The 15,016-nt window shown below is 32.8% G+C and overlaps 1 protein-coding gene, 1 long non-coding RNA gene and 1 pseudogene across 2 annotated transcripts; 2 read left to right on the top strand and 1 right to left on the bottom strand.

The window, feature by feature from the left end:
• Positions 1-846: 846 nt before the first annotated feature.
• Positions 847-3,563, top strand: LOC114267510 (universal stress protein PHOS32). Its single transcript, XM_028208550.2, has 4 exons — positions 847-1,296; positions 1,416-1,525; positions 3,098-3,216; positions 3,311-3,563. Exons 1-4 carry the CDS (start codon positions 1,122-1,124, stop codon positions 3,399-3,401), a joined length of 495 nt encoding a protein of 164 aa, XP_028064351.2. The 5' UTR covers positions 847-1,121; the 3' UTR covers positions 3,402-3,563.
• A 979-nt stretch (positions 3,564-4,542) lies between these two features.
• On the bottom strand, positions 4,543-9,205 carry LOC145800370 (putative glutathione S-transferase; annotated as a pseudogene).
• Positions 9,206-10,862: 1,657 nt separating this feature from the next.
• On the top strand, positions 10,863-14,650 carry LOC145801618 (uncharacterized). Its single transcript, XR_014343242.1, has 2 exons — positions 10,863-11,207; positions 14,151-14,650. It is a non-coding gene; the product is annotated as an uncharacterized LOC145801618 (long non-coding RNA).
• Positions 14,651-15,016: the final 366 nt, after the last annotated feature.

Genomic DNA, 15,016 nt, shown 5'->3' with positions numbered 1-15,016 from the left:
TTTTTGATAATTAGATCATGGAACTATAACATGAGCGTGAGGGAACAACATTGATTAGTCTTCATTAATTTTCTACACGCTTTTCTTTTAATTCAAAACTAGCTTATCAATCCAGCTATGCACGGGACAATTATACATATTTATATTTGTTTTAAATTTTTTTTAATATATAAATTATATTTTTTTAAATTTTTTTATAAAAATAATTTAACAATCTTATTACTAATCATAGTGTATGAGAGAAGTTGAAAAAGATACTGCAGCAATTATATACGGATTGTATCTATAATTATTTGTATGAGGAGATTTTAAATGCTAATAAGGGGATTTTGACCAAATCAATAAATGCAGGCATGTGAAAAGACATGTGGATTGAAGAAAGTTAATAAATGCTGATCAGGAAATTTTGACTCTTAGGGGTTGTTTGGAGTGTCCTAAATAAGTGTACTTTTTATTTTTTTAGACTAAAAAATTGAGGTTGAAAATATAGATGTTTGGGTTAACTTTTTGATTTTTTATGAAAAAATGTGTAATAAAAAATTGTAAAAATTGATTTGTATGGAAAAATTCGAATTGAGAGTTGTGCAGCCATAATTGTTGACTTTTGGTGAATAGTGTTAACTTTTTAACTTTTTGAGTAACTTTTTGACTTTTTAACTTTTTTACAAGTTCTCAAACTTTGCCTAAATCAATAAATGCTGAGTTTTTGTTTTTAATAAGAAATTTAAAAAATTTAGATTGAGATATTAAAACTTCTACAAGTCTTGAGGTTAAAAATTCCCATTTTACTTAATATATAGTATAGATTTTCTATAATTAAATTCAATAACCGATCCAGATCCAGATCAGAAACGGGGTTGCTTAGCTGGTTCCACTTTATCTATAAATAGAAGGTAAAAACAGAGTTAATGCTTACAAGTTACAAGCATCAAACACCATTCCAAAGCAAACACAAAACCCAATCTCATCAACAGATTCTGTTTTTGTTTCTCTCTTTTTCTAAACCATTTTTTTTTTTTTTTTTTTTTAGTTTCAACAATTCACACGCAAAAGCAAAGCTTGATTCTGTTCCTCTGATAAAGGGGCCAGGAATTAGTTCAAGAAGAAAGTAGAGAGAGAAAATGGGGAAAGACAGGAAAGTAGGGGTGGCGATGGATTTCTCGAAGAGCAGCAAGATGGCTCTGCAATGGGCAATTGATAACTTGGCTGACAAAGGTGATACTCTCTACATCGTACATATCAGCACTCACTCTCTCGACGAGTCTCGAACCCTTCTCTGGTCTAAGTCTGGTTCTCGTAAGTACTTTTTTCACTCACTCTTTCATCGTCATTTTTATATCGATTTTTGCTCGATCTGAATCTCTGATATGATTTGATTGAAAACTGATCTGGGTTTTTGTTTTTGTGTTTGTTAGCTTTGATTCCATTGTCGGAGTTTCGTGAACCAGAGATTATGAACAAATACCAAGTCAAAACTGACATGGAAGTTCTTGACATGCTCGACACTGCTTCTAGACAGAAAGAGGTTCTTTCCTCACTAATTTATAATAAATAAATAAATGATCCCCACTTGCCTAACGTTTTAAATTGTGGTATCAAATTTAATTGAATTTAAATTGATCACGGCATAACATAGTATAATAATAATAATAAAAAAGTATCAATCTATAAATTTCATGAATCTTTTTTCTATAATTATCATCTGCCAAAAAGAAATTTATGAATCAACTATGAGTAACTACGAGTAATGCTAGGCAAGAAATATCAGAAAAAGTTATATGAAATTTTTAACTTTATTGAATTACACATATAATAAATACCACAAAATAATCAAAGATGAAAAATCTTCTTTAAACTTTTAATTATGGATTGTTTTGAAAAAATAGTTAAAAGCTGGTTTTTTAATTTTTTTTAACTGTGTTTTTTTAAAAAAAAAAATGTATAAAATATGAGACATGATATGATTCAAAATAGGTTAAAAATTAGAAGATGACTTGTAAGTTGTAATCATCTTATATTTCTTTCATAAAATTTAGCATTATTGATTAACTTTAAATTGATACCTATTGTGAAAAACAATTTCTTTTTCACTAGTTTATGTCGGTGTATATGAATTGGCCTGTATTTCGCATGGCGGTTGATATTTTTAGTGGGTGTTTAGAATTTATTCTTTTATATTTTTTAACTTTTTAAAGAGAAAAGAATACTAATCAACAAAACTATATAAAAATTACACATTATACGTATGGAACGAGGCAGATAGTGTGGGGCTCATACTCATGTTAATAATGTATTGTTTATTCAATAATTTTGATAGTAAATAAAATATTTTTTCAAAAGAAAGTGTTTTAAAAATTGTTAAAAAAATATTTTTTTGGCAAGTGAAAGAGTTGATATAATTTTTGACTTTTTAAAATTATGAAAATAATTTAATAATTTGTAAACTTTTTTATTTTTTATTTTTATAAATAAAATTGGCATTTTTGTATGTGTCCAAACACCCACTTAAAATCACATCCTTCCTTTCCTACCAATTGAAAAATGGAAAATAGACCCTCATAAATGTACATGTATGCAAATAAATATGATTTTTGTATAGAATTCTGGAATAGAAATTTTTTTTTATTTGAACGAGAAAAAAAAGGAAGCTTTGTGGGGGTATCATAGCTTCTACAGCCTGGCCTCCGTATAATTGGTTGACAGCTAGATTTAATCCAACTCATAGGAATGGACTCTCTATCGGGATAACCGTGTGCTCTACACCCATTGCACAAGGTGATTGACAACTAGATTTAACCCAATTCATATGAAGGAATCCTCCGTTAGGGTAACCGTGTGCTCTACACCCATTGCACAAGGGTCTTAGGGTTTTGCGACAGGAAGATAGTGTAGTTATCCGAAGAAAGTTGTGCCCTCAAGTTTCGAACCTAGACATCTTGTGTGGAAGGAGTGTGTAGAACCACTGGACCAAATTGTTATCCCTATAATTTCAAATTGTTCTTGATTTATTTTTTATATAAATTTTATGATTATAAAACATAATTATATATATAAATATATGTGATTTTAAATTGAATTGAATTGAATATGATTGTAGGTAAACGTTGTTACAAAACTGTACTGGGGTGATGCTAGAGAGAAGCTTTGTGAAGCTGTTGAAGATCTGAAGCTGGACTCTTTGGTCATGGGAAGCAGAGGACTTGGCACCATCCAAAGGTACTCTCTCTCTCTCTCTCTCTGTTACACATATATTGATGGGTGTGTTTGATTTGGGTTGTTGATGTTGATGATGATGATGATGATCAAACAGGATAATATTGGGAAGTGTGTCAAACTATGTGTTGACAAATGCAGCTTGCCCTGTGACCATAGTCAAGGACTCAGATTTTCACAAGAACTGATCTACAAAATTGAAGAATTTATTTTCGTATCTCTACATACAGTAGTTTCCCTTTTCTTGCTATATATGAGTTCTGTATTTATGGGGTTTTCCTATGGATGATGATAATTTTATTTTTAAGACTAAATGGGAATTAATGATCAAACACTCTGTATTTGAATAACACTTGTGATTTTGGTTTGGCTAAATTCTCTCAATTAGTATATTTTTCCTTTTCTTGGTTTTGTAGATATCTTCTTTGAGATTATATTCATATCCGAACTTAACAACAAATATTCATATCCGAACTTAACACGACAAGGGTGGAGGAACATGTTCCCTGTCTTTTTGTCTTTTTATTGGATATAAATATCTTATTAGGTTTGAAAAATTGAGACATTCACTAATAAGAAAATTTAAATTTTTTTTTGATGAGTTTTAGGCAATAAGATCATTAACTTAAAGATTGAGTCATCTCTAAGCATCCACCTTCACTTTGAATTTATCTATGATTTATGATTATTTCTAACCAAAAATAATATTAATGACGTTAGTTGATCTCATCAGCCAGTAAAAGAAAAAAAAAAAGTTTAAGGACAATGCTAGAAATCACTAAATGTGGTGCTCTAAAGCAACCACTAATGATATAGCATTTATTTTTTTAATAATAATAAAAAAAAAACAGACACAACAGTATTGTGACAGTGGGTGAGACTTACTGCCATATACTAGTGGTGGCACTAATTAGTACTGCCACTCATTTTTCTGAACATAAATACATAAAAGAGAACTCTTTCCGCAATTTGATGATGTAGAGTTTTATTTTCGTGGCAATTTCACACTACGAGCAGCAAAGGCAACAACATCAATAAATTAAAGAGAAAAGAGACCCAATGCACACTTTCATGTTTACTTTTTCGTGCACGATGCTTCGTTATTTCAAGGTGAATACCGAGAGTTTGTTTGGGAAGTGGGTTGATTTTTTTGATTTTTTTACTATTTTAGCTTGGGATTAAAAAATCTCGTTTAAGATAGGATTTTTTGACTTTTTTAATTTTTGTGAGAAAAAAAATAAAATAATTATGGTTTGAAAGTGATATTTTGTCTTATTAAATTAAAAAATCTATTTTACTTTTCTGTGATTAAAATAATCAAAAAAAAAATCAAAAACCATGCCAAACGAAGGCTGAAAAGGCTAGTAGGGGATCTCTGGGAGGCAGACTTTCTTTGATAACATTGCAGTTGGCATACTCGTCAACCCATTTGCATAAAGTGGGAAATTTCTCTTTTGTCAAAAGCTCTATGCCCACTGCTTCGTCAGTGACTCTAACCCAAAACTAGGGAAGGCAATTCGAAATTGGTCCGACGGGGATCTCCGATCCCGATTCCGATTTGAGCGGTTTTTTCTCGAAAAATACCCCCGACGGGGAAAAGACGGTATTTGAAAATCAATCCCGAATCTGTCATGGGCCGGGGACGGTGATCAGTGTTTAATCCCCGGCCCGGCCCGGCCCGATCCGATCCCCGTCCCCAAATTTCCCCGAAGTGAAGTTACTTTTATACCCTTTATATATATATATATATAATAATAATAAGAAACCAAACCGGTCCGTATATTATATTTATAATATACCAAACCAATGTATTAGATTTATGTCACTTCCTGTGTTGCTCTGCTCTCACACACACTCACTCTCTACTCAGTCACAGTCACTGTCCAAGACGCACATCTCCTCCTCCTTAGCGGCGCCACCGCCACTGTCCAAGACGCCAGAGTCACCGTATAGCTCGCACCGCCACTTCACTCTCGCGTTCGTCAGTCACCGATCTCCTTCGTCGTTCGTCACTCACCAAACCAGATCTGAGATCTGTCGTCATCTATTCCCTCTCTCACCACCACCACGTCTCGCACTGCCCATCAGATTTTTTTTTTTTTTTTTTTTTTTTTTTTTTTTTTTTTTTTTTTTTTAAGATCTGGTTTAGATCTGTCTCAGATCTGTCTCATTATACACAAATTTCTGTTTCAGATCTGTCTCATTTGTTTCAGATGATTTACACAAAAATTTCAGATCATTATACACAAATTTTGGATGATTTACATTTTTCTCATTATACACAATTTTTGCATTGATTTACACAAATTTTTGCACTGGTTAATTATACACAAATTTTCTTAATTTTACTACATTTGTTTCAGATGATGATGACGTTGATGTATTTTCTAAAAGTTTTTTTTATTTTTTATTTTTGGCCAGGGAATGTTCGGGGTCGGGGAAACCCGATCCCCGTTAGGGGGCAGGGGTGGGGGCGGTGATAGCTTCCCCGTCGGGGATCGGGGCTAGGGCCGGGGGAAATTTGACCATCAGAGATCGGGGACGGGGAGTGTGATCCCCGGCCCCGCCCCGCCCCTTTGCCATTGTTACCCAAAACCCTATGATGCTAGCCGCAATGTCTAGAAGACCAACGGTTTCTTACCCTCCTTGAGTTGACCTTTGAGCAGTTTCAGGAGCTCCCGAGCTTCTTCCATGTCTTTCTCTTGTTCCTTGTCTTTACTTGAGCAAACCTTCCAAATTGCTGCAAGCACTATACACCAAAGTATAAAATTAAGTGTGAATTTGTATAAAAGTGATGGGAGTGCTTGAAGTCAATGGAAGGACTCAGAATGTACCATTTGAGCCATGGTAGATTTTTAGCCCAATCCTAGCATATATATATATTTTTTAACTTTATTTTATTTTATTTTATCTATCTTCATTGTTGATATGAGAAATTGGTGTGTAACTTAAAAATTTGCGGCTTTATGAAAAGATAGGTTCTTGGGCGATGACCTTAATGATTTAATGGTTAGACTAACATTGCCTAAAATTGAAAAACTTAGGGAGCCCAAAGAAATATCTTGAAAAATTGATAAAAAATAAGGTGTGTAGTGTAGATTCAAACTTAGCGTAATATTTTCGCATCAAAATGAATTTAGTTCACATAGATTTTGAATTTTGGTAATTTTCCCGGTCTCCCTAGCATTGTTGGTCTAAATTTAGGAGGTCAAGATTGAACCTAATTGGGCTCGGCCTTACGCCTTATTTGAGAAGTGACTTTTTAAGTAAAATATAAAATTGTTTGGTTCTATTTTTTCAAAAACACTTTTCATAAAATTTTACTTTCTTATTTTTTGTATTTTTTGTATTTTTATTGAATTTTTTAAATATTTTAAGCGATTTTTTTACTTTTTAGACACACCTAACATAAATACATTTAAAAAGTAAAAAAAAATATTTTTTTTACAAATTTTTTACTTTTTAGATACATCTAAGTAAGGTGCATCTAAAAAAGTAAAAAAAAAATTAAAATTTTAAAAATATTCACTAAAAATAAAAAAACACGAAAATCAAAAAAATTAGTTTTCAAAAAACTTAATCTAGAAAACTCAAACCAAACACATAGATGTATTTGGTAACGTTTACGTTTTCAGTTTATATTTACAAAAATTTTATAAACTAGTTTTTGTTTATTTTTTATTTATTTTAAAAAAAACATAAACTACAAACGCGTTTGGTAATTGACAAAATGTTTAAAAAAATTTAAAAATATAAAAAAGAGTGAGAAGTGGCAAGTGGTGGCAAGTGGCGGCGGAAGACGGTGGTGGAAAGTGGTGACGGTGGGTAGCTGGTGGGTGGGTGGTGGTGGCGGATGGGTGGGTGGCGGGTGGTAGCGAGTGGGTGGTGGTGGCGGGTGGTGGTAGTGGGTAAGTGGGTGACGGTGGCGGGTGGTGGGTGGAAGCGAGTGAATGGTGGTGGTCGTGGCAGGTGGGTGGCAGATGTCGATGGGTGGTGGCGGATGGCGGTGGGTGGTGGGTGGTGGGTGGTGATGGTGGGTGGGTAGGTGACGGTGGTGGGTGGTGGGTGGTAGCGAGCGGGTGGTGGTGGCGGGTGGGTGGCGGATGGTAGGTGGTGGTGGTGGTGGTGGGTGGGCGGGTGACGGTCGTGAGTGGTAGGTGGTAGCGAGTGGGTGGTGGTGGTGTGTGGCGGGTGGTGGTGGTAGGTGGGTGGGTGGTGGGTGATGGTGGTGGTGGGTGGATGGTGGTGGCAGGTGGGTGGTGAGTAATGGTGGCAAGTAGGTGGCGGGTGGTGGTGGCGGGCGGTGGATGGTAGTGGCGGGCGGTGGGTGGTGGCGGGTGAATGGCAAGTGGATGGTGGTGATGGCGGTGGCGAGTAGTGGGTGGTGGTGGCGAGTGGGTGTCAGGTGGGTGGTAGTGGCGGGTGGTGGGTGGTGGGTGGTGGCGGAAGACGGTGGCGGAAGGTGGCTAGTGTTGGGTGGTAAAAACAAAAAAAACTGAAAACTGAAAACGGAAACACATTTTTTGTGTTTTCATTTTTTGGCCAAATTTATAAACTGAGACCACTGATTTATAAATCAAAAATTTTACCAAACAAGTTTTTATTTGAATTTTTAAAATTTTTATAAATATAAACAGAAAACGAAAAACGTAAGTGTCACCAAACGACACCAATATATTTGAATTTTTTTTTTGGTTTTTTACATAAAAAATGTGCAAAAGTATGGTGAATGCGAATAATTTAATTTTTTTGTAAACTTTTTGAATTTTTGTTTTAAATTTTCTTTTATACGTAAACTATATATTTTCTTCCCAAAGTGACCCTAATACTAATTGAACATTTTTGTTGACCATTATTCTGCTAGTAAGTAGCAAATCTGCAATGGATATGAAATGTTCAATTAGTCATTAACATTTCATCTGTATAAACATTAAAAGAGGGTTACAACTTCATAAATTTTGGAATTATGAGGTTAACTTCTATAATAGTCACATCCTCGACCCCTAAGGCCAAGTTTGGCAACTCAAAAATAATCCATCTTTTTATCTTTTTTCATTACATTACCTCTCTACTTTTCTGCACATCTTTTCGGAAAAAAATAAAAAGTACACTTATTTAGGTCATCTCAAATAACCCCTAAATCTCTCTATCTTAAAGATTTTTCAGCTGGAAGATATAATAAAAATCTTGAAATACAAAAATCTAAAAATATGATTCTACAATTAAAAATGCATTAAAATAAAAAAATTGAAAATTTGAGTACAAAGGATCTCATACTAGGAAAAAATATTTAGTGTCACAGGTATATATTATGTCACTTATAGATTAATATTTTAAATAAGTGTTACATACCTATGTACATGCGTTTAAGTTATTAACAACATTATCTTTACATTAAGTACTAATTTAAAATTATTGCTAGCGAGTAAGATTTCATCAGTATAGAGGATCAACAAAATAAATTACTCTCACTGACCTTAAGATATATGCATGAATCAACTGTATTATACTTTCTCTCTCCTCATACTAGACTTGCCAAAACAAAATTGCAAAATTTGTTTTAGGCCTTTCAAATGAACTTGATATCCAACCAAAACTAGATAGGGGACTATAAAATTAAGAGAAGAAAAGATGTAAACATACCTTCTCATCTATGAACTTGGCCCAAAAACGAGCCATGGCTCTCTCATAAGGATTTTGAGGCAAGATGGTAGTGCCTTTCCAGGTTTCATCAATGTACTCAACAATGAAAACAGACACAATAATGGGTTTTCCATTGTGCAAGAGCACAGGAATCTACTGGTGAATAGGGTTGTACTTGAGAAGAGGACTTTTGTTGTGTATATCTTCTGCTATGAATTCATATTGAACACCCTTTAGTTTCAGAGCTATCTCTACTCTGCAACTAAATGGGCTTCCACAAACTCCAAACAACTTCACTTCCTCTGCCATTACAATAACATTCTTCTTGATGTAGTATCTTTTTGCAAGTTTGAGAGGTTGGGTTTTCTTTACTGACTTGGTGGATTGGATTCTTATAGATGGACCTTCCTTGGAGTAACTTAGCCACCAAGATGTTTACCCAAAAAAAAAAACTTAGCCACCAAGATTACATTTCAATTTGATATTGCATAAATGATAAAGCTACATAAATTTATCTGTTAAAATAATGAGATTTATATTTAAATAAAACTTGACTATGCGTTAATTTTTTTTAATAAATTTCTAGGCAGAAATTTTAAAGAAATTTTAAAGAGTGTTATTTTTAATCCAAAAATTAGACTTATTTTTTAAATTTAATGAGGTGACAGTCTATAGAATATCTAAGGCTCCGTTTGGGAAGAAAAAAGTCAGGCTTTTTTGGATAAAATAGTCACAAAAAACAAAATAAGCTATTTTAATCACAAAAAACAAAACATCAAATCCAATCTATAATCATTACAATCCTCTCTTACGAAAAAAGTTAAAAAAATTAAAAAGCCAAAAAGTCTTTCCCAAACCAGGCTAAAATAGCCCAGGCTAAAATAGTCAAAAAGCCAAAAAGCTAACCCACTTCCCAAACGGAGGCTAAGACAACTCTTCCACTCTCTTATCTGTTCTCATCATTAACCAATCATCATTTTTACACATCGCTAACATTAAAAATACAAATACACCCCCTGAGATTGTGATTTTGAAAATTACATTCCACCCCTTAAGGTTTTTAATTTCATAACAAATTATCCATTTTATTAATAAATCATCAAATCAATTAACAGTTTAATGATATTAAAAATATGTTTCAATTAATAATTTATGTAATTTTATTATTGAATATGAGAGAAATTATGAATTTTATTTTTTTAGTTAATTTTGTTAAATAAAAATTCTAATAAGGGGATATTTGTAATTTTTTAAATCACAGGGGGCAATCTGCATTTTAAACAAACCTTAGGGGGTGTATTTGTAATTTATCATTTTAATTTTAAATATTAGTTAGAGTAATAATTTTTTTAATTATTAGACACTAAAATAGTGAGGTTTATATTAATAAATATATTTGTGTTCAGTGATAAAAAAGAATAATACTATATGCACCAATTGGTATATCATTTAGTGTACTAGCAGATGATGTGGCATAATTTTAATAATTTTGAATATTTGTAATTTGTAAAATGGGTGAGGTCATAGTTTTGAAATGACAATGTCATAATATATGTTAGTATACTAATTGGTATACCAATTGATGTGTGTAGCACCACCGAAAAAAATGTATTTATATATAATAATTAGACTGTTCCAAAATATTTATCTTTTTTGGGAAATCTATTTTTTTTTTAAAATACAATTACACTTTAAAAGTATTAAATTTTCAAAATTATTATTGACTTTTTCTTGAGAATATCAATTGTCATAATTAATGAATTTAAAAAAAGAACAAAATAAAACATTTATATTATTTTAATTTTTAATTTTTAAAAATTAATTAATATTTTAAGATAATAAAAAATAAAATAGTGATTTAATATTTTGAGAGGACATAATAATAAAAAAATGTGTAGTTGCAGCTTGCAAAGAAGTCAAGGATAAAAATCTGTGGTCAACAGTGAACCGATTCTCATTACCGCTTCCGTCTATCTATATTGAAAAATGCTCCCGACCTCTAAACATTGACCACTAAATTACCACTAATGACGTGGCTGCCTACGTGGAAAACGGATGCAAACTCGCCCGTTTCTCCCTCTTTCTTATTCATTTCAAATTTCAAATTCATTTTCATTTCAAACTCTCTCCATTCTTCCTTCTCTTCACTGTTGTGCCTCTCCTTGGCGACCTCCCCGACGAGTGAAGCTCTGCAACACCGGCGAGCGAAGCTCTGCAACACCGGCGACCTGGCTCTCCAACCCCGACGCCCGGCGACCCGACGAGCGCAGAATCTCTCTCCTTCTTCCCATCGGACTCGCGACTCGCTTCTCTCGATTAGTGGTGTTTTCTCGACAGATCTGTGTTCACAAGTCAGTGAAATAATTTCTCTCTCTCTCTCTCTCTATATATATATATATATCTATCTATATATATATATGCCCTAATTTGTTGAAGACAAATTGTGACTTTGACTTTGATTTCACTTTGATTTTGATTTCACTTTGATTTCATCTATATATATATATATATGTGCCCTAATTTGTTCAAGATAGATGGTGACTATTCTAGGTTGTTTGGAAGAAATATTATACATTTGTTTACCTCACTAATAAATTACGATTCTAATAGACTCTTTAAACTATATAATATATCAGTGTATATACGATTGTTCTAGGTTGTTTGGAAGAAATATTATACATTTGTATATACAAATGTATCAGTGTATATACGATTGTTTACCTCACTATATAATACATTTGTTTACCTCACTAATAAATTACAATTTGTTTGGCTATTTAATATAATACAATGGTTTTCTTATTCTCACAGAGAAGCTCAAGTTTGTGATGGTATATACAACCTGTATGCTTGTGTATATATGTTATACCTCATGAAAAGAAACATAATTGAGCCATGGACTCTCTGTTACAACAATTTGATGAGCCATGTGATGCCAGTGTGGGCTTCCCATCAAATTTGGTTATCTTGTCACATCTTTGGCGAACATTGATCTAATAATTGTTATTTTATATATGTTTGTTGTACCAATTTTCATAAGAGTCAGTAGCTCTTGCCTCCACTGTATTGCGCCATTGCTGCCACATTGGCTTTTGTTGGCTAGTAAAAAATTGAAGCTTGCCTCACTATCCACAGACATAGACTGTCAAGGTTGTTTGGAAGAACCTTGAGTCATCTATGACAACAACAAATCATAATTAATTATGTGGTGGCATTAAGACATTGGATAGATGAAGATCCAAATCTGTTGGGATTTAACAAAAATTAGAAATGGAGGTGGGTTATCAATTTTGGGATCAAAGAGTTACATAAACAATAGTAGAGTACATATTTTAATGTGTGCATGAATGGTTTCTTGTCGGTATGTCTCTATTACATGTCTATATCTACTAATGCTGCATAATGCATTAATTAAGAGGTTGATCTAAATTACATTCGTACTGTTACAAGTTTTATAGTTTTACATAATTCAAATGCAATTAATCAATGTAGCATGGTCTAATATTATTAAGCTCCAAGAAATTAAGAATATAATATTGAACTTCTATTCTTTAAGGAAATGTATGATCATTTGTAATTCATAATTCCAAGTTTCCTTATATTACAACATCTACATGTGGTGGATCTCTTTTTATGTTTTACCTTACCAGAACTCTAATAGCTTTAGATTTAATTATCTCAATCAACCTTTATTCATCCCTTGTTCCAACTACTTCATCTTACCAAAACTCTAATAGCTTTAGGCTTTAAGTATCTCAATCAACCTTTATTCATCCCTTGTCCCAACTACTTCAGATCAAGTTTTGAAATCTTGTAATGTAATTTTGTCATATATAACAACATTGTGATTTGAATCATTTCTCAAAACTTTTGATAGTGTGACCAATTTTCGTAGTGTTGGCTTCAATCATACATTGGGGTTGTAGAGGGCATGATTTGCGATAGTAGTAGTGTGAAAATTAAGAATGACACTTGATGAAGCTGTGTTGGGGGACAACTCCAATTCATGATAGATATATATGTATAAGATTTATGAGAGATGTAAGTAGAGCTAAATTTGAAAAATTAGTGGCTAGAAGATGCTGTGCAACCACAGTGAAATCTGGGCATGATTTGTGCTGCAAAAGGTTTAGCCTTTTCTGTTGTATGAATGATTTAAGGTTCAATGTTTCATATGGTGAAGGTTTTAAATATTGATCTTGCAGTTAGGTATTATCCTTTCAAATGTTGCAGAATGTAAAATAAGATAAATTTGTTATAAATGCCCATTTTCTGTTTGATTCTATTTCTTTCAATAGGAAGTTTGATTTGGATTTATCATTTACAAAAAACAGCAGCACTAACTACAAAAAACAGCATAAGTATATCAAATACATCATCAATCCAAAACTGAGGTAACCCATTACAAACATACTTTACACTGTTCTATTTCCTCCAAACAAAGTGACTTCAATTGAAATGTGTTGTGATTTATATTTTTTTTTTTCAATTAAAGTTGATGAATTTGATAGAACTTAGGGTCACTATTCTGTCAATTTGCACAGAAAATTTCCTGAAGAATCATTGTTCACAATATTTATCAGAAGTAAATGCCTAAAGACTCATCAACAATCAAGACATTCCCGTTGCTGGATGCAAACCAACGAAATCCGATACATTTACCAAGTTGATTGAATTCTTTACTTTACTAAGTAATTAGTAAATTTAGCACACTACCTTCAGAATTTGATGAATAATTTCAGAGCACAGCCACAATAAGTACCTGCATTGATATGGAATATGATTCTCTAGCCTTTGTAATCCATCCTACATTCTCTTTCCTTAAACTAGGCTACACTATGAATTAATTTTTATTAAAAAAGAAAAAGATGAACAGATATAAAAGAATGAATCACAATTGGAACCCATAACCACAACTATCCGAAAAATTAGTCAAGCCATAGGCATGATCCATCCATGTGAATCATTATCCAACTATAATCCTAACCTAGTACCAAATGCCAGCACATAGGAATTTGACTTTTTGGGTTAACTGATTTTTTTTTAATAATTAATTTAATTACCATTTAGGTAGGTAAAACTTGACACCAATATTGCTCAACCATCCAAACCTCATTTTGTTGTGGGAATAACACTAACCCTTTGGCCCTTTCATCTAAGTATTGCATTTCTGTACATAACTAATAAGAATGAGCAATATATGAGTTAGATTATAGAATTAAGTATATATGGCAATCGATGTTACATTTATAGGTAATAATGTCAACTTCATAATTCGCTTCATATTTTTGCAGATGTCAACTTCAAGTGTTAACGGCAGTACCTCAGATCAATTAACGTATTGCAACAAAAATTGTCCTCAATGTCGGAAAAAAGCAATCATTCGAATTTCGGAGACGGAACGAAACAAGAATAAGCTATTTTATTGTTGTCCCGATTGCAGTGGGTTTATTGCATGGTGCTTGCCTACAAATTCACAATGTACGGAGGAAGGGCAAGTGCGAATGGATAATACACCGACTGTCACCGAACAACTTCAAAGTATGGGCGAACATCTTCGATTTCAAAGCGAACAACATCAATTTCAGAATGCGCAGATGCAAAAATTGCAAAGAGACATAAATAGAAATTCGTGTTGTATTAATGGGATCTTCATCTTGCTTGTAATTGGTGTGATATTAATTATGAAGATGTAATAATTTTTATACAAGTTAGAACATGTAATTGGTGTTGTATTAATTATGAAGATGATATGTATGAAGATTTATGATATATTACAATTATGGATTGACAACTACGAATATGTAATCATGTGGATTGTTTGTTATCTGATTGGAAGCTTGAAAGTTATTTGTTTGTCTGTTTGAACACATATTATGAACAGATTTGGACAGTTTTTGGACAGATTTTGAGCTGATTTTGGAGAGATTTTGGGTTGATTTTGGAGAGATTTTGGGTTGATTTTGGACTGATTTTGGACTGATTTCGAACATAGATTATGTTTGTCTGCTTGAACATAGATTATTGACAGATTTGGACTGATTTCGAACATAGATTATGTTTGTCTGCTTGAACATAGATTATTGACAGATTTGGACTGATTTCGAACATAGATTATGTTGACAGATTATGAATAAAATTTGTTCTCACATTCTTGACA

The sequence above is a fragment of the Camellia sinensis genome, chromosome 10 (assembly GCF_055761805.1).
Source record: "Camellia sinensis isolate YWXY chromosome 10, ASM5576180v1, whole genome shotgun sequence".
In the NCBI taxonomy this organism is placed as follows: Eukaryota; Viridiplantae; Streptophyta; class Magnoliopsida; order Ericales; family Theaceae; genus Camellia; species Camellia sinensis.
The sequence above is the reverse complement of the archived record's forward strand: the minus strand, read 5'-3'. Positions and strand labels throughout refer to the sequence as shown.

What these genes read in the sequence shown, in the direction of transcription:
- LOC114267510 (XM_028208550.2), top strand. Translation starts at nt 1,122, where the DNA reads ATGGGGAAAGACAGGAAAGTAGGGGTGGCGATGGATTTCTCGAAGAGC. An exon ending in CTGGTCTAAGTCTGGTTCTC is followed by an intron (nt 1,297 to 1,415) that starts GTAAGTACTTTT and finishes TGTGTTTGTTAG; the next exon opens with CTTTGATTCCATTGTCGGAG. An exon ending in GGACTTGGCACCATCCAAAG is followed by an intron (nt 3,217 to 3,310) that starts GTACTCTCTCTC and finishes ATGATCAAACAG; the next exon opens with GATAATATTGGGAAGTGTGT.